The sequence below is a fragment of the Staurois parvus genome, unplaced genomic scaffold, assembly GCF_062004578.1.
Source record: "Staurois parvus isolate SC_StPar_1 unplaced genomic scaffold, SC_StPar_1.0 ptg000483l, whole genome shotgun sequence".
Taxonomy (NCBI): Eukaryota; Metazoa; Chordata; class Amphibia; order Anura; family Ranidae; genus Staurois; species Staurois parvus.
In genome coordinates, this window is record NW_028318279.1 from 115,904 (window position 1) to 135,407 (window position 19,504).

Below are 19,504 nucleotides of genomic sequence, written 5' to 3' on the forward strand. Positions count from 1 at the left end.
GTTATCGGCAGCACTTTCCTCACAGTGTCACTGAAAAGTACTGCCGATAACCAGCAATTGTCACAGACGTCATCTGCACTGATAATCAGGGCACTGATTGTGCAGCCCCAAAAGTGCCCATCACTGCCACCCATCAGTGCCGCCCAGCTATGCCTCCCATCAGTGCCCAGCCATGGAGCCCAGCAGTGCCCTTCATTGCTGCCTATCAGTGCCCTTCATTGCTGCCTATCAGTGCCCTTCATTGCTGCCTATCAGTGCCCTTCATTGTTGCCTATCAGTGCCATTCAGTGCTGCATATCAGTGCATCATCATCAGTGCCTCCTCACCAATGCCCACCAGTGCCACCTCATCAGTGCAGCCTATCAGTGCCCATCAGTGCTGCCTCACCAGTACCCATCAGTACTGCCTATCAGTGCAGCCTCATCAACGCACATCAGTGAAGGAGAAAATGTACCCGTTTGCGAAATGTTATATTATAGAAATAAAGAAACTTTTTAAATTTTTTTATTTTTTGCTCTTTTCTCGTTAATAGTGCAAAAAAGAAAACACCCCAGTGGTGAAAAAATACCACCAAAAAAAGCTTTATTTGTGTAAATAAAAATGATAAAAATTCATATGGGTACAGTGTTGCATGACCGCACAATTGTCATTGAAAGTGTGAGAGCGCTGAAAGCTGAAAATTGGCCTGGGAAGGAAGGGGGTGAAAGTGCCCTGTAGGCGAGGGGTTAATTTACATGTATTGGGATATTTTTTCAGCAAAGACACGGAGCAGAAAAATGTTTTTTTTTTAAAAATTTTTTACTGGATATGTTTAATAGCAAAAAGTCAAGTATATATATTTTTTACAAAATCGTCGGAATTTTTATTTATAGCGCAAAACATAAAAAATGCACAGGCGATCAAATACCACCGAAAGAAAGCTCTATTCGTGGGGAAAAAAAGGACGTAAATGTAATTTGGGTGCAGCGTTGCATGACAGCGCAATTGTCAGTTAAATTAACGCAGCGCCGTAACGCAAAAAATAGTTTAGTCAGGAAGGGGGGGTACATTTATATAATATTTATTTATTTCAGGTACTTATATATCGCCATCAATGTACGCAGCACTTTACATATATATTGTACATTCACATCAGTCCCCGCCCCCGAGGGGTGTACAGTCTACGGTCCCTAACTCACATTCATACATACACTTACAAGGGACAATTTAGACAGGAGACAATTTCGGAACCTCCCAGCATGTCTTTGGAGTGTGAGAGGAACCCGGAGTATCCAGAGGAAACCCACACAGGCACAGGGAGGACATGCAAACTCCAGGCAGGCAATGTCATGGTTGGGATTTGAACCAACGACCCGAGTACTGCCAGGCGGAAGTGTTAACCACTTAGCCACTGTGCTGCTTGTTTTTTTTTTTTTCTTTTCTTTTCTGTGGTTCCTTGTTTTACCCTCTCCCCTTCTCTTTTTTTGTTTGTTTCTTTCTTTCTTGAAACCGGAGTATCTGCAGAAAACCCACACAGGCACAGGGAGAACATGCAAACTCCAGGCAGGTGATGGTGGTTGGGATTCAAACCAACGACCCTCGTACTGCCAGGTGGAAGTCCTAACCATTCAGCCACTGCGTCTCTGGAGGGCAAGCGGTGAAGGCCTGTGCCTGTATTTCACCATTGTAGGTTCACTTCTGGCTTGTTCACATTGTTTCCAATCAAGGTCATTTTTTTTTTCGAGAATGTATCAATTTATCAATGCCCTGATGAAAGGGGTGCTTGGACCCTGGAAGCGCGTTGCTTGCTTTTTTTGGATTGTACCCCTGACTTTAAATGGAATAATGTTGTACCTGGACCTCTTAGAAGTGGTGTGGCGCTTCACTTTCAGTTTTCGTTACGTCACATGGAGGAAGCCACATGGAGGAAGCCACATGGAGGAAGCCACATGGAGGAAGCTACATGGAGGAAGTCACATGAGGAAGTCACATGGCTCCTTCATACTCAGAAGTACCAGATATTCCCTCTGGGTTCTGGGGCTGATTGGAGTCAAAGGGGGGAAAGGTGCGCTTGGACCCCTGAAACGCGTTGGATACTTTTTTCTGGATTGTACCTCTGACTTTTAATGGAATAAAGTTGTACCTGGACCTCTTAGCAGTGGTGTGGCGCTTCACTTTCAATTCTCGTTACGTCACATGGAGGAAGCCACATGGAGGAAGCCACATGGAGGAAGCCACATGGAGGAAGTCACATGGCTCCTCCATACTCAGAAGTACCAGATATTCCCTCTGGGTTCTGGGGATGATTGGAGTCAAAGGGGGGAAAGTAAAAGTAAAGGTGAGTATCTGCTAAGGAGGGAAGGGGGTGGGGATTGGGTTAAAGAGAACCTGTTGTTTTGCGTTGAATGGGGACTGCGCAGGTTTGCTGTAGATCAGAAAACCCTCACCTTGTCATTCCTGCCTACATTCTTTTCACAGACACGTTGGTGGGCCGTACTCCTGATTATATTATCCTTGGCTGCCGTGATGGCTGGAACCATTCTGATTTTTGGCAGGACGCTCGACTCCAATAAAGGTATTTTCTTTTTCTTTCAGCCTCGGTTCAGTCTGACGCGGTTCGGAATTTGCAGCGTTTCCTGTGCAAGTTCCGCACCACATCAGAATCGCACCCCATTCATGCGAACCGCTGCGGGTGTGTATGTGAACCCCTTGATGCCGAGCGCATGCAAATATGCGGCCTCTCGGCGTCCGGGCCTCGGCGCTGAGCGGCCGCATATTTGTGTGCAATTAGAAAATACATATGTGCCGAGAGCGCGCGCCCTGCACGCTCCCAGCACATGTGTCCATGAGTCACAGAAAGGTCCCGATCTCCCCTTTTTGATCGGGACCATAACGGCGAATCACGGCGGTCACAGGACCCTAAAATCCTGGCTTCTGAAACTCTTTAAGGGCCGGGAGGTGCCGGCGCGAAGTGGTTACGTTTACAACACCCCGAAAGCAGCCTGCAAAACGTGGTGCGATGTGCAGAATCGGATGGCATAGGTGTAAATACCCGTGCGATCCGATTCTAGTGCGTATCCCAAAAAAAGGGTCTCGCACCTTTTTGGTGCCGGTGCGGTGCGATTAGAGCCATACTAAATGTACGACTCCAATCGTACCTGACGGGGAAACCCAAAACTCATGGGTTTCAGTAACATTTTGATTGCTGAAGCCAGATTGAAAAGTAGATGTGCCGGGAGAGCAGAACAATCCATGGGATGGATTCAAAGTAATGCTCTACCTGTCTTGGAAAGCCAATACAATGTATATGTCCTAACATGGGTGGGAACCTCGCTACCTAATCAGTCTTTGAAGTTTCATTCTGGTTTCTATCCTAATGATACCAGAAATCACCCAAATGGCCCCCCCGGTCAAAAGTTTGCATCCCCTGGAATGCTTGGCCTTGGTGTGGGTTGTATGGGTGGCGGTTGAGCTCTGAGGTTGAATATTGTTTTATTGTCAAAATCAGCAAATACGTCCCGAGCAATCAAACAGCAGTGGATGCAAATACAGGCGCACCTCGGTTTACGAACGTCTCGGTTAACATAATTTTCTGTTTACGAATGAAAATCCATTGAAAATAATGCCTCGGTGTACGAATTTTTTTCGCAATACGAACGGATTAATTGGTTTTCAATGCATTCATGAATTCATTTTTAATCATGTCCCTGTACACTATTTATGCCTTTAAAGTGCACTTTATAAAGAGTTTTGAACAGACTTGAAAAGTTGAGTTTTGAAAAGACTTTTTTTTACTTTTTTTCTGACCTCCGGAACGGATTCATTGGTTTTTAATGCATTTACAAATTTTTTGTTAATCATGTCCCTGTACAGTATTTATGCCTTTAAAGTGCACTTTGTTAAGAGTTTAAACAGATGAGACTATTTTTTTACTTTTTTCTGACCTCCGGAACGGATTATTTGGTTTTCAATGCATTTTCTAATTAGTTTTTAAATCATGTCCCTGTACAGTATTTATGCCTTTAAAGTGCACTTTATAAAGAGTTTTGAACAGATTAAAGACCTTTTTGTTTACTTTTTTCTGACCTCTGAAACGGATTAATTGGCTTTCAATGCATTTACAAATTTTTTTTGTAATCATGTCCCTGTACAGTATTTATGCCTTTAAAGTGCACTTTATAAAGAGTTTTGAACAGATAAAAGACCTTTTTGTTTACTTTTTTCTGACCTCTGAAACGGATTAATTGGCTTTCAATGCATTTACAAATTTTTTTTGTAATCATGTCCCTGTACAGTATTTATGCCTTTAAAGTGCACTTTATAAAGAGTTTTCAACAGATAAAACTTTTTTTTAACTTTTTTCTGACCTCCAGAACGGATTAATTGGTTTTCAATGCATTTCTGAATTTTTTTTGTAATCAAGTCCATTTATGCCTTTTAAAGTGCACTTTATAAAGAGTTTTGAACAGATAAAACTTTTTTTTACTTTTTCTGACCTCCGGAATGGATTAATAGGTTTTCAATGCATTTACAAATAAATTTTTTATTATGTCCCTGTACAGTACTTATGCCTTTAAAGTGCATTTTGTAAAGATCTTTGAACAGATGAGACTTTTTTTTTTACTTTTTCTGACCTCCGGAATGGATAATTTGGTTTTCAATCCATTTACTAATTTTTTTTAAATCATGTCCCTTTATGCATTTAAAGTGCACTTTATAAAGAGTTTTGAACAGATAAAACTTTTTTTGACTTTTTCCTGACCTCCAGAATGGATTAATTGGTTTTCAATGCATTTACAAATTAATTTTTTATCATGTCCCTGTACAGTATTTATGCCTTTAAAATGCACTTTATAAAGAGTTTTGAACAGATAAGACTTTTGTTTTACTTTTTTCTGATCCTTTTTTCTGTTTTGAACAGATAAAAGACTTTTTTCCTTACTTTTTTTCTGACCTCCGGAAAAAAGTAATTGGTTTTCAATGCGTTCCTATGATAAACCGCGTTTCGGTTTACGCATTTTTCGCAATATGAAAAGTTCCGCAGAACGCATTCAATTCGTAAACCGAGGTACGCCTGTGTAAGAAAATGTCTGCGGACGCAAATTTTACAAAAGAGTAAACATGAAAATTTCCAGAGATGGTAAACTGACAGAAGCCATCCGTGTAGTTGACTGCCGATACGTAATCCAACATTTTTAGATCTTCAATAGAAAGACCAAATTTGACAGAAACAATATGAATAAAAGTAGGAGAGAAAGGTACTCCAAGGAAAAGGATAACGAGAAGGGAGAAGGAAGGAAGGGGTAAAGGGAAGGGGAAGCTCTGGGTTCAGGGCACCTAACACTTAGGGGGGAGTTGCATAGTTACATAGTTAGTCTGGCTGAAAAAAGACAAAAGTCCATCCAGTTCAACCATAGAAGAAAAAAAAAGTTGTAATCCTACACTCACAGTTGATCCAGAGGAAGGCAGAAACCCAGCAAAGCACGATCCAATTTGCTCCTGCAGGGGAAAAATTCTTTCCTGATCCCCCGAGAGGAAATCAGATATTCCCTGGATCAACTTTCCCTATAAATGTTCTATCCAGTTATATTCTGTGTATCCAAGAAAGGATCCAGGACTTTCCTACAGCAATCCACTGAGCTGGCCACAACCAACTCTGGAGGGAGTCTATTCCACATTCTCACAGCTCTCACTGTGAAGAAACCTTTCCGTGTTTGGAGATTACATTTCTTTTCCTCCAGACGTAAAGAGCGCCCCCTTGTTGAATCCAAATGGCCAAGATTCTGTAACCCAAAATTGCAAGGGGCGGCAAGGCTATATGAGAGAGAATCAGGGGGCCACATAGGGGCAGATGAAATATTCCCACCTAAGAGCTGCAGAAAACATGAGCACCCTGAATGGCGGGCAGAAAATAGCGCCCCCACTGTCTCTGGATATAAATGCCGGTGACCGATCAATCATACCTGTTCAGATAGTTTCTGAAGCCACCAAGGAGTAGAGTTCCCATATTAACCACAGGGTGTGGAATTTCTCCCAAGCTTTGTTTGGCGGTTGAGTTTTGAATGGATAATCAGGGCGGTCTTAATAGCCTCATGGGCCCCTCGGCAAGGTAATGCACTGGGGCCCCTACCAGCCTGCCCCAATTTACGCACCTACTCTCAAGAATTAAAGGATAAATAGTTGATATAATTAAACATATATTTATGAGTACAGTACCTTCAATAAAATGTATTTTAATCAACATAAAAAAATACCATAAATCAAAGACTAATCTACATAAAAGCCACAGGACTTGGGGGGAGGGGGCAGAAGGGCACAATACAGGGAGGAGTCAGGAGGGACAATACAGGGAGGAGTCAGGAGGGCACAATACAGGGAGGACTCAGGATGGCACAATACAGGGAGGAGTCAGGAGGGCACAATACTGAGGACAAGAGGGCACAGTGCAGGTTCTTGGATGCTGCCCAGGCCAACCTGGGACAGCTTGGTAAAAAGCGTGACTGTCCCAGAAAATCCGGGACAGTTGGCAAGTATAATGTAATGCAAGATTATCACGGGGCCCCCATGCACCTGGGGCCATTGGGTACCCATTAAGACAGCCCCATTGATAATAGTAATTTGCTTGGGTCAGAGCGGTGTGGTAACGGACATGCTCAAAAAGTGATAGTCATTACACAACTCTTTCTGGTACCAAAGAAAATTTTATTGAATAGATCAACAGAACATGGGAACGTAAGCGATACGTAATTAAACAATTGTTCAAAAGGAAATAAAAAAAACAAATATACAGATTCATAAGAACAAATATGACCCACGCGGGGGTTCACATAACAGAGAGAAGCTTGATGTTTGCTCATCTAGAACTTGAGCTCATGACCAGAAATATAACGAAACCTGGCAATCTACAGTAAGCATCCACTGTAGAGTCATAGAACCTGATCACCGGGATGTCTCCCATCAATATCCCATCATTGGCTCACCCCAGGGAGAGAGGAAAAAAGGGGGGGGGGGGTTATCTTTAGAAAGGAATTAAGAAGGATGGGGGAGCGTGACATTCGACGATACCAAACAATGGCCCCTAGTAATAAAACCGGTTGAGAGGAAAGAAAGGGAAAAAAAGAAGAGAAAGAGAGAAAATGAATGAAAAATAGCAAGAGAAACCCACATGGAAGAAAAATATATTTTAAATATACTTTAAAAATATCCTTCTGTTAGAAGCTTTCCTTAACCTAATATCTAATATCTGCTTATTAACAGTACTAACATATGTATGAATGAGTTGGATCTTAATAGAATAATTGAGTTGTTATATTTCTATTTGTTCTAGATTGGGATAAGTAAGATAAATAGACTTTTTATAGTCTATGTGAATATATATACATATATCTTGGTTTGTTCTCTACATTCAAGCAACATGTGGTAGTAATTAGTCTAGCTGTCCCTCCCCCATCATCCCCCATCTCTGTAAGTAAGAGATAATGTTTCACTAATAAGAGAATTGTAAGAATCTATTTCATACATGATAAGTTTACAAGATTTATACTGTAATATTTCTTGATTAAGATATTTATATATGATATAACTTTATATCAAGATTACTTTTGGGAGATTATATATATATATGTATAAATCTAGTGTATATTTGTAACACACCATTCTCCCTGATTGATGGAATGTCGGTGGCAGGGGCGGACTGACAACTCATGGGGCCCCCGGGCAATAGGGGATCATGGGGCCCCTGTGTCCTTGCCCAAACTCAAAAAAGCCTATGAAAAAGGTACCAGGGGCATCTCATGGGGCCCCCTACTGATCCCGGGCCCTCGGGCACTGCCCGAGTTTCCAAATGGTCAGTCCGCCCCTGGTCAGTGGATTTGTCTAGAGGTTCCAAGGATTGAATTTCAGACTCCTAGGAGAGAAGAAGACTGAGGTTTTGTTATATTCATCTGTATGCATTCATCATTGTGGGACTACAAGTGACAGAGGAGTAGACCAGCCCATTTTTAGGAAGGTGGGGGCTGAATTGCTCATTTTTAGAGCAGAACAAGGACTTTTTAGGCTCACTTTTTTAGAAGCCTAGATTCTTGACACACACAGCTTCACACCATACACAAAGAATCTTTATATTATAACTTAACTATATTTTTTGGACATTATCTAAACATTCTGTATTCCAATATTTTATTTCTAATTTTATACAACATTATTATTAAATCAATTTTTGAGTTTATGCAAGAGTTGGAAGGACTTTCTATTTTGAACTTTTCTCACCAATATACGTTAACAAAATATTGAGACAATACGGTATTTTACACCTTCCCAAATATATTGACATATATTTGAAATACTACAATTTTGGCCGTATGTAATATATTTCAAAATATATTTAAAAAAAAAATAATATATATATATATATATATAATATACTGTACGTTGAAATGTGTTTTTATTACAACATATATGAAAAGTATTTTTAAAAATACATTTTCAAATATACTGTATGTGTTTTAAAAATACATTTAATCTACATCTTTGGAATGCATTTACAAATACATGTAAAAATATATGTTAAAATGTCCTTTTTATATTTTAAAAAAATCTGAAGCATATATTTAAAAAAATACATATTTTAAAAAATATTTTTCATATATTTTGTAATATATAAAAAACGCATTTCAGCGTGCAGTGTGTGTGTGTATATATATATATATATATATATATATATATATATATCCTGCCCGCAGCTAATAATGGAATCTTCTACTCTTCCAACCAGTCCATCCCCCCAGACCTCCTACTCTCTAGCTCCCTTGTCTCCTCCTCCCATGCTCGTCTCCAGGACTTCTCCAGAGCTTCCCCCATCCTCTGGAACTCTCTACCTCAATTTATCAGACTATTGCCTACTCTGCTCACTTTTAGGCGATCTCTGAAAACCGATCTCTTCAGGGAAGCCTATCCTGCCCTCCGCTAATAATGGAATCTTCTATTCCTCCTACCAGTCCATCCCCTACAGTTAGTACCTTTTGTACCACCAGCCCCTCCCTCCTAGATTGTAAGCTCCCAGGATCAGGACCCTCCTATCCCTCTTGTATTGAACTGTATTGTTGCTGTATTGTCTCCCGTTATATTGTAAAGTGCTGAGCAAACTCTTGGCGCCATAAGTCCTGTATAATATATATATATATGAATATGGCCAAAATTGTATTATTTCAAATATATTTTTCTTCCATGTGGGAAATCAAGGGAAGATGGGAAAAGAGAGATCCCATCATCTCAGAAGGAAAGTCATTACACAACTCTTTCAATGGTGTGTTAAAAAGGACCAATAATAAGAGGGGTTCAATGTAGGGTTTACCGTACATACATTTCAACACGTTGGTAATTCTTTTCTGTGAAACGTACGCTGCCCAAATCAGACCTCGTATCTCATCTCTTCCAGGGATAAAAGAGAAGAAGACATCAGCAAAAGTAAAACAAAAGTGCCCCAGTACTCGCAGAAGAGAAGTCGCCTACTGGGAAAAAGAAGAGTTTGCTATGACGGCAGCGTATGGGCTGACCGAGACACGACTGTGACATTGAATCCAGAAGACCACTGATGGGAGGTCACCCAAAGCAGATACGGCACCAGAGACAGAGGAGATCAGTACGACATCTTGGGTGATGATGGAATCTGCCATCATGGGTGACCTTGGCAAGGTTGTTTCAGGAAAAGGGCATTACTAGCTACATTTGTCATTAAAAAAAGATGAGATTTGTGTTATTTTTCGTTCAGGCGACAGAGAAAAGAGTTAGACACCGAAGAGAAAATGGTCTATTGTTCTTTTCCATTTTCAATGTAGAGTCTGAAATGTGTGCTTCCTCTTGGAAGTCCTTCTGCCATGTCTCCAAGGTCCTTTCCTCGAGTGGTATGAAATGTGTGCTTCCTCTTGGAAGTCCTTCTGCCATGTCTCCAAGGTCCTTTCCTCGAGTGGTATGAAATGTGTGCTTCCTCCTCGAAGTCCTTCTGCCATGTCTCCAAGGTCCTTTCCTCGAGTGGTATGAAATGTGTGCTTCCTCCTCGAAGTCCTTCTGCCGTGTCTCCGAGGTCCTTTCCTCGAGTGGTATGAAATGTGTGCTTCCTCCTCGAAGTCCTTCTGCCATGTCTCCGAGGTCCTTTCCTCTAGTGCTATCTCCACACCGTGGCACCCTGTTGTTATTAGAGACTCTTCCTTGACCCTATACCAGGGTTGACACCCACCCAGACATTTATGGCTAGTCTATTAAAAATTGTGAGTAGGAACCTCCGCAAAAAATTTTTTAAAATATATATATAATAAAAATTGCCTTTATTGTGAGCTGGTTGTGTGTATATATATATATATTGCAGATATTTTTTTCAAATGTAAATTTGCAAAGTTGAAAGCTGCCATGCATCCTTGGGGGATAAAGAGTGCTGGTTGTATATGGGCAGCTGGCGTTACCCATATTTGAAATTATATTTTAAAAATATTCTTCCCAAATATATTGACATATATTTGAAATGCTACAATGTTGGCCGTATTCAATATATTTAAATAAATTAATTAAAAAATAAAATAAATATATATACAGTATATATATAAAGTGAGGGAAATGCATATTTGCTCCCTGGCTGATGTTGAATGTTCGCCCCTCACACAGAAATGATCGGTCTAACAATGGAATGTTCGGTGTAACACTGAGAGACAGAATACAACAACAAATTCAGCAGAAATGCGTCTAACAAATGATGACGGATCTGCATGTTCATGAGGGAAAGAAGGATTGGATCCCCTTCACAAAACATGACTTAGTACTTGTGGGCAATCACAGAGGTCAGACGAGGACTGGAGTTGGCCCCCAGGTTTACACACATCTCAGGAGGGATTTTGGCCCACTCCTCTTGGCAGATCCTCTCCAAGGCATTAAGGTTTGGTGGCTGATATTTGGCAACTCGAACTTTCAGCTCCCTCCACAGATTTTCAATTGGATGAAGGTGTGGTGACTGGCTAGGCCACTCTAGGACCTTAATGTGCTTCTTCTTGAGCCACTCCTTTGTTGCCTTGGCCGTGTGTTTTGGGTCATTGTCATGCTGGAACACCCATCCACCACCCATTTTCAATGCCCTGGCTGAGGGAAGAAGGTTCTCAAGATTTGATGGTACATTGCCCCGTCCATCATCCCTTTGATGCTGTGCAGTTGTCCTGTCCCCTTAGCAGAAAAATACCCCCAAAGCAGAATGTTTCCACCAACATGTTTCACAGTTGGGATGGTGTTCTTGGAGTTATAGGCAGCATTCCTCCTTCTCCAAACACGGTGAGTTGAGTTGATGTCAAAGAGCTCGATTTTGGTCTCATCTGACCACAACACTTCCCACCAGTCCTCCTCTGCATCATTCAGATGTTTAGTGGCAAACTTCAGACGGGCCTGGACATGTGCTTTCTTGAGCAGTGGGACCTTGCGGGCACTGCAGGATTTCAGTCCTTGTCGGCGTAGTGTGTTACCAATTGTTTTCTTGGTGACTGTGGTCCCAGCTGCCTGGAGATCATTGACAAGGTCCTCATGTGTAGTTCTGGGATGATTCCTCACTGTTCTCATGATCATTGACACTCCACGAGGTGAGATCTTGCATGGTGCACCAGACCTAGGGAGACTGACACTTGTTTTGTGTTTCTTCCATTTGTGAATGATTGCACCAACTGTTGTCATCTTCTCACCTGGCCATAGTTTGGTAGCCCAGTCCAGCCTTGTGTAGGTCTACAATCTTGTCCCTGACATCCTTGGACAGCTCTTTGGTCTTTGCCATGGTGGAGAGTTTGGAATCTGATGGTTTGATTGCTCCTGTGGACAGGTGTCTTTTATACAGGTAACACAATGAGATTAGCAGCACTCCCTTTAAGAGACTGCTTCTAATCTCAGCTTGTTACCTGTATGAGAGACACCTGGTAGCCAGAAATCCTGCTGAATGATAGGGGATCAAATCCTTATTCCCCTCATGAACATGAAAATCAGTGCATTTGTCAAGTACCTGGTTGGGGAGCCTGACGTGGAGAGGAGGTGTCCTCTTACGACTCCCGCTTGGAGCCCCTGATAGTGGGAACAGAGGGTGCAGAGCCAGGAGTGGCATGAGTGCCGGGTAGGTCTGGAGCTGGTGGCAGGCAGGTGAGACCCAGAAGATCCGGATCCAGGCCAGTGCAGGTGTCAGGGATCTCTCCGATCCCCGCCGCGATGGTGCTGGCGCAGGCGCAGTGCACCGCCCTGTGCAGGGACACGGGCACTAGGTCCGGGCCGGCCGCGGCGTTCGAGTTCGCGCATGCGCAGTAGAAGCCGCGGCCACCTGCTGGGCACCAATGGCAGCGCAGGGCGGGATATTTAAATGGCCCTGAGCTGTCATTCAGTGCCTTCTGGTCTTCCCTGCATCCTGTGAACCTGTGAATTGTAAGTTGTGACCCGGATTGTACCTGACCTTGCTGTTTTCTCCTATCCTGACCCTTTGCCTGACCTCTCTCTTGAATGCCCCTGATTGGATTTGACCTGCTGTTGCTGACCTGGCGTGTGACCCGACCATTCTATGCCCGCTGCCTTGTACCTTGCCGTCCTCTCTGTTACCGACCCGGCCCGTCTGACCTTGCTCATCCATCCATCCATCCCTTGCAGTGGGGTCTTCTGACCTCCTCACATCAGACTCTTCCCCGCGGGAGCCCTTGGCGCATACCACTACCACTGCCGGACGCACCCAGTAGCCACGACCTGGTCTCGGGGGGCTCCAAGTCCATCCCCACCATCAGGGGCCCTGGTGAACAAGCACCCTGGGACTTAGATTCCGTGCGCTGGGGACGCCTATTCAGTGGAGTGCTAGTGGTACCGCCAGGCGGTCCCTTACAGTACCAGAAGGCCATGACTGAGTCTGGAGGAGGGCCCTCGCCGCTTGAGGAGATCTGCAGGCACCTGTCTAATTTGACTCAGGCCGTATCGGCCCTGCAGGATAGATGCCAGCAGATTGAAACCCAATTCCAGACCTGCACTATATCCGTTCCTGCCCCACAGGCCGCGGTCCCCGCACCCCCAGCCGTAGCAGCCCCTGTGCTGGTTTCTGGGGCTTCCGCACCACTCCCGGCGGCCGACCCCCGAGTACCCTTACCGGAACGTTTTCACGGGGACCGCACACGCTTCAGATCATTCCGCGAGTCCTGTCTTCTTTATTTTGAGTTACAACCCCGGACCTTCGTGACTGAATCCATGAAGGTGGGGTTCGTCATCTCCCTCCTGCAGGGTGAACCCCAAGACTGGGCCCACCGATTACGGGGAAAAAATGACCCTCACCTTAGTTCGGTTGACATTTTTTTTGACGCCATGGCCATCCTGTATGATGACCCGCAGCGGGCAGCTTCTGCTGAAGCTACTTTGTACACGCTCCGGCAAGGCCGCCGAGCGGTGGAGGAGTACGTGTCTGAGTTTAGGCGCTGGATGGGGGACACACGCTGGAACGAATTCGCACTCCTGCATCAGTTCCGTATAGGCCTATCAGAAGGTCTGAAGGATGAGCTCGCCCGGGTGGAGGTACCTGAGACTTTAGAGGACTTAATAGCACTGACCATTAAAATTGACCGTAGACTGCGGGATTGCAGGTTTGAGAGGTCCGGCCAGGGTCAAGGAAATTCCTGGGGGTCTTTTCAAGATCCCAGTCAAGCACCTAGGCCAAACGTCCAGAACCGGCCACCTGGAGATATCCCTGAACCCATGCAACTCGGCCTGGCACGGCCTAAACTATCTCCAGAGGAATATCAGCGCAGACGATCCCAGAACCTGTGCCTTTACTGTGGTGAAGCTGGCCATATGGTACGATCCTGCCCGCAGAAACTGAGTAAGTGCACCTCTTCTTCCTTGTCCATTGGCAATGTTGGTCCATCCCAATACTTAGTGGTGCCCCTTTCCTTTCAGCTTCCAGAAAGGACCGTGGAAGTATCGGCCATAATTGATTCGGGGGCATGCAGCTGCTTCTTGGACATTAATTTTGCTCACCAACAGGGTATTCCTCTCCAATTTAAACAGAAGGGGTTCAATATTTATTTGGCCGACGGTTCCCGAATAAAATCGGGGGTAGTGAACCAGGAAACCCCCTCCATCACCACTGTCATTGCCGGCCAGCACCAGGAACTCCTTCGCCTGGACGCTATAGCTTCACCCCTCTTCCCAGTCATTCTGGGGCTCCCATGGTTACGGGCCCATAACCCCCAGATTGACTGGGAAACCGGAGTAATCTCGTTCCCTTCCCCATACTGTCGGGTATACTGCCGCACTTCGGGCCCGGGGATCCCCCAAATCCTCCTGTGCTCTGAGGGGGAAGCTGAACTAAAACAAGTAATCCCTGCAGTCTACCATGGGTTTCTAGATGTGTTCAGCAAACGGGGAGCCGATTCTCTACCCCCCCACCGCCCTTATGACTGTCCCATTGACCTGTTACCCGGTTCAGAAATTCCTTTTGGGCGAATCTTCCCCCTTTCAGAGCTCGAACTGGGGGCCCTAAAGGAATATCTCGATGACAGTCTCCAGAAGGGGTTCATCCGCCACTCCACTTCACCGGCGGGGGCGGGAATCTTCTTTGTTGAAAAAAAGGACAAAACCTTAAGGCCATGTATCGATTACAGGGAGTTGAACAGGGTCACGATAAAGAACCGTTACCCACTGCCGTTAGTGCCAGAGTTGTTCCAAAGTTTAAAGTCAGCAGTGGTTTTTACAAAGCTGGATTTGAGGGGGGCGTACAACTTGGTTCGCATAAGGGAGGGGGACGAGTGGAAGACGGCCTTCCGCACCCGCTTCGGCCATTTTGAATATTTGGTCATGCCGTTCGGGTTGTGTAATGCTCCGGCCACGTTTCAACACTTTGTGAATGATATTTTTAGAGACTTTCTGGATGTCTTTGTTATCGTTTATTTAGACGACATTCTGATTTTCTCCCCTTCTTTGGGGGAACACAGAATACATATAGCAAAGGTATTGGGGAGATTGCGGCAGCATGGGTTGTACGCCAAGGCAGAGAAATGTTGTTTTGAACAATCCAGCATTGCCTTTTTGGGCCTGATTATCTCCACCGTGGGGGTCGCGATGGATCCCCAGAAAGTCGCCGCAATACTGGATTGGCCTGAACCCACGGACAGGAAAGGCGTCCAACGATTTGTCGGTTTTGCGAATTTTTACCGGAAGTTCATCAAGAACTTCTCGGGTCTGGTCTCCCCCATTACTCAGCTAACCAAGCTGGGAACTCGGTTCAGATGGACACCAGAGGCGCAGGAAGCTTTTGAAGCCTTGAAGAAGCTGTTCACCTCGGCACCCATTTTGGGTCACCCAGACGCCGCCCTGCCCTATATCTTGGAAGTAGATGCATCAGAGAATGCGGTAGGTTCCATCCTCTCCCAGCGGAAAGGCACCAAGGAACTGCTCCATCCTGTAGCATTTTTCTCACAGAAGCTTACCCCAGCGGAGAAGAATTATGATATCGGGGATCGAGAGCTACTGGCGATCAAGACGGCGTTAGAGGAATGGAGGTACCTACTGGAAGGTGCGGTGCACCCCATCTTAATATTTACTGACCACAAAAACTTGGAATATCTGAGAACCGCCAAGCGTCTTCGCCCGCGACAGGCAAGATGGGCACTATTCTTTTCAAGATTCAACTTCCACATTACGTACCGGCCTGGATCAAAGAACACTAAGCCCGATGCGTTATCACGTATGTACGAGGACGCCAAGGAGATCCCAGTACCCGACACCATCCTGTCCTCGGGTAACTTCTTGGCCCTTCAGTCGGACCTTCGTTCCAAGCTAATGGAGGCATCCACAACCATCTCTACCCCAGGCGGAGGGCCGCTCCAGAACAAGGGGGGACTCCTATGGAGGGAAGATCGAATTGTGGTGCCGGAGGAAGCCCGAACCTTGGTCTTGGGGCATTGCCATGACCACCCGATGGCGGGGCACTTTGGCCCAGAAAAGACCCTGGAACTTCTCCGACGCTCATTCTGGTGGCCGGACATGGCTAAAGATTGTAAGGGCTATGTAAGGTCCTGTATCACCTGCCAGAAGAACAAGCCAGCAAGAAACAAGGTTTGGGGTCTGCTGCGACCCTTACCGATTCCTGAACGGCCTTGGCAAAAGATCTCGTTAGATTTTATAGTCGAGCTTCCGCCATCACTAGACCACACGGCAATCCTGGTGGTCGTGGACCGCTTGTCCAAGATGGCCCACTTCATCCCGTTGAAGAAAACCCCCTCGGCGGCCGAGACTGCGCGAGTCTTCATTCCTGAGGTAGTAAGGCTGCATGGGGTCCCCGAAGACATTGTCTCGGACCGGGGGGTCCAGTTCACGTCCAGATTTTGGAGAGCACTGTGCAAAGCCCTGGACATCAAATTGTCTCTCTCCTCTGCGTTCCACCCTCAAACTAACGGTCAAACCGAAAGGACCAATCAGACCCTAGAGCAATACCTAAGATGCTACACTTCATTTACTCAAGATGACTGGATGCCACTTCTACCCCTAGCGGAATTTGCGTACAACAACGCCCGCCACTCAGTGACGGGACAGTCCCCGTTCTTTGCCAACTATGGCTTTCACCCAGCCTTCCTCCCGGATTTGGTCACGGAATGCCCAGTACCAGCAACACAAGATGTGGTGACGTTCTTCTCCGCGAACAATAAGAAGCTTCAAGAGGCCATCAGTCGGGCCCAGGAAGACTACAGGAAGGCATTCAATAGGAAACGGAGAGGAGATCTGGTATTGCGGCCTGGGGAGAAGGTTTGGCTGGCGATGTCCAATCTAAAGATGCTTTGCCCGTCAAAGAAATTGGGACCCAAATTTATAGGCCCCTTCTGCATTAAACGGATGGTTAACGAAGTGGCCTACGAACTCGTCCTTCCTGACACGCTCAAGATCCACCCAGTCTTCCATGTGTCCCTGCTGAAGCCAGTAGTCCCTGATGCCTTCCCTGACCGGGAATCTAGACCCCCGGAAGCCGTAACGGTCGAGGGAGAAGAAGAATTTGAGGTTGAAACAATCCTGAAGTGTCGAAGGAGGGGAGGCCAGACCCAATTCCTTATCAAATGGAAGGGCTATGGCCCTGAGGACAATTCTTGGGAACCAGCCCATAATGTCCATGCACCCAGACTTGTCCGGAGGTTTTTTCGCGATCACCCGTGGTGGAGAGATTGGGTGGGCACCCGGAGGTTGCCCGTAGGGGGGGGGCAATGTCAGGGATCTCTCCGATCCCCGCCGCGATGGTCCCGGCGCAGGCGCAGTGCACCGCCCTGTGCAGGGACACGGGCACTAGGTCCGGGCCGGCCGCGGCGTTCGAGTTCACGCATGCGCAGTAGAAGCCGCGGCCGCCCGCTGGGCACCAATGGCAGAGCAGGGCGGTATATTTAAATGGCCCTGAGCTGTCATTCAGTGCCTTCTGGTCTTCCCTGCATCCTGTGAACCTGTGAATTGTAAGTTGTGACCCGGATTGTACCTGACCTTGCTGTTTTCTCCTATCCTGACCCTTGCTTTGCCTGACCTCTCTCTTGAATGCCCCTGATTGGATTTGACCTGCTGTTGCTGACCTGGCGTGTGACCCGACCATTCTATGCCCGCTGCCTTGTACCTTGCCGTCCTCTCTGTTACCGACCCGGCCCGTCTGACCTTGCTCATCCATCCATCCATCCCTTGCAGTGGGGTCTTCTGACCTCCTCACATCAGACTCTTCCCCGCGGGAGCCCTTGGCGCATACCACTACCACTGCCGGACGCACCCAGTAGCCACGACCTGGTCTCGGGGGGCTCCAAGTCCATCCCCACCATCAGGGGCCCTGGTGAACAAGCACCCTGGGACTTAGATTCCGTGCGCTGGGGACGCCTATTCAGTGGAGTGCTAGTGGTACCGCCAGGCGGTCCCTTACAGCAGGAACGTAGGTGCAGCAGCAGGCAGGTATGGCGGCAATCGGGATGCAGACTGGGAATGGACACAGGAACGTGGATGTGGCAGCAGGCAGGTATGGTGGTGACCAGGATGCAGGCCAGGTGCAGGACTGTGGGTGCAGCAGCAGGTAAGTATGGCGGTGACCAGGATGCAGGCCAGGTGCAGGACCGTGGGTGCAGCAGCAGGTAAGTATGGCGGTGACCAAGATGCAGGCCAGGTGCAGGACTGTGGGTGCAGCAGCAGGTAAGTATGGCGGTGACCAGGATGCAGGCCAGGTGCAGGACCGTGGGTGCAGCAGCAGGTAAGTATGGCAGCAAACAGGATACAAGCCAGGTGCAGATACAGGTAAGTAGGTGCAGCAGAGTCAGACAAGCTGGGTCAGGATCAATCGGGCTGATCAGGTACAAGGGGGTAGGCAAGCGGATAGTCAGGGATAGCCGGGGTCGGTGCAGGCGGAGTTCTTTCTTAGTCAGGGTCAGATCAGATACAGGCAACAGAATCAGGTTATGGAGTGCAGGACGTTATAGACCAGAAGGCATTGATTACACTGTATTGGAGGTTTAAATAGCCCGCCTTGCAGTGACATGTACACTACTGCACATGTGCGCAATCGCACGCTCCTGGGCATGTACACTCGCACCGCCATGGCCCAAGGGGATCCCTGGCAGCATCATCTGTTAGACGCATTTCTGCTGAATTTGTTATATTCTGTCTCTCAGTGTTACACCGAACATTCCATTGTTAGACCGATCATTTCTTTGTGAGGGGTGAACATTCCATTGTTAGACCGATCATTTCTGTGTGAGGGGCGAACATTCAACATCAGCCGGGGAGCAAATACGCATTTCCTTCATTGTATATGTACTGTATGTTGAAATGCGTTTTTATCACAAAATATATGAAAAATAGGAAATGTGCACCCGTGTACATGTGCATGCACTCACATATGTCCCCCACAGTGGCACTAAGCAGGATATTTAAACTGTGCCTGTGCTATATCCCACATGGAAGAAAAATATATTTTAAATATATTTTAAAAATATTCTCCCCAAATATCTTGACATAATTTGAAATGCTACAATTTTGGCCGTATTCAAAATATATATATATATATATATATATATATATATATATATATATATATATATATATACATACACACACACACTACATGTTGAAATGCATTTTTATTACAAAATATGAAAAATATTTTTAAAAATACAAATCTACATTTGTGAAATGCATTTACAAATATATGTAAAAATATATGTTAAAATTACTTTTTCATATGTTAGAAAAACCTGAAGAATATATTTAAAAAAATATATATATTTAAAAATAATTTTCATATATTTTGCATTATATAAAAAACGCATTTCAACATACAGTATATATATATATCTCGAAATTTATTGAATACGGCCAAAATTGTAGTATTTCAAATATATGTCAATATATTTGGAAAGAATAGTTTTAAAATATATATTTCAGTTATACTGTATATCTTTAAAAATACAAATCTACATTTTTGGAATAAAATTACTTTTTATATGTTACAGAAATCTGAAGAATATATTAAAAAAAA

General features: G+C 45.4%; 1 protein-coding gene across 1 annotated transcript in view; it reads left to right on the plus strand.

The window, feature by feature from the left end:
• The window catches only part of LOC149452305 (disintegrin and metalloproteinase domain-containing protein 10-like), a 76,012-nt gene extending 65,702 nt beyond the window's left edge, over positions 1-10,310 (plus strand). Inside the window, exons 15-16 of the mRNA XM_089689529.1 lie at positions 2,458-2,554; positions 9,416-10,310. Of these exons, the coding sequence (XP_089545655.1) occupies positions 2,458-2,554; positions 9,416-9,549 (231 nt within the window). The 3' untranslated portion in view covers positions 9,550-10,310. The remainder of the gene's footprint in view (positions 1-2,457; positions 2,555-9,415) is intronic.
• Positions 10,311-19,504: the final 9,194 nt, after the last annotated feature.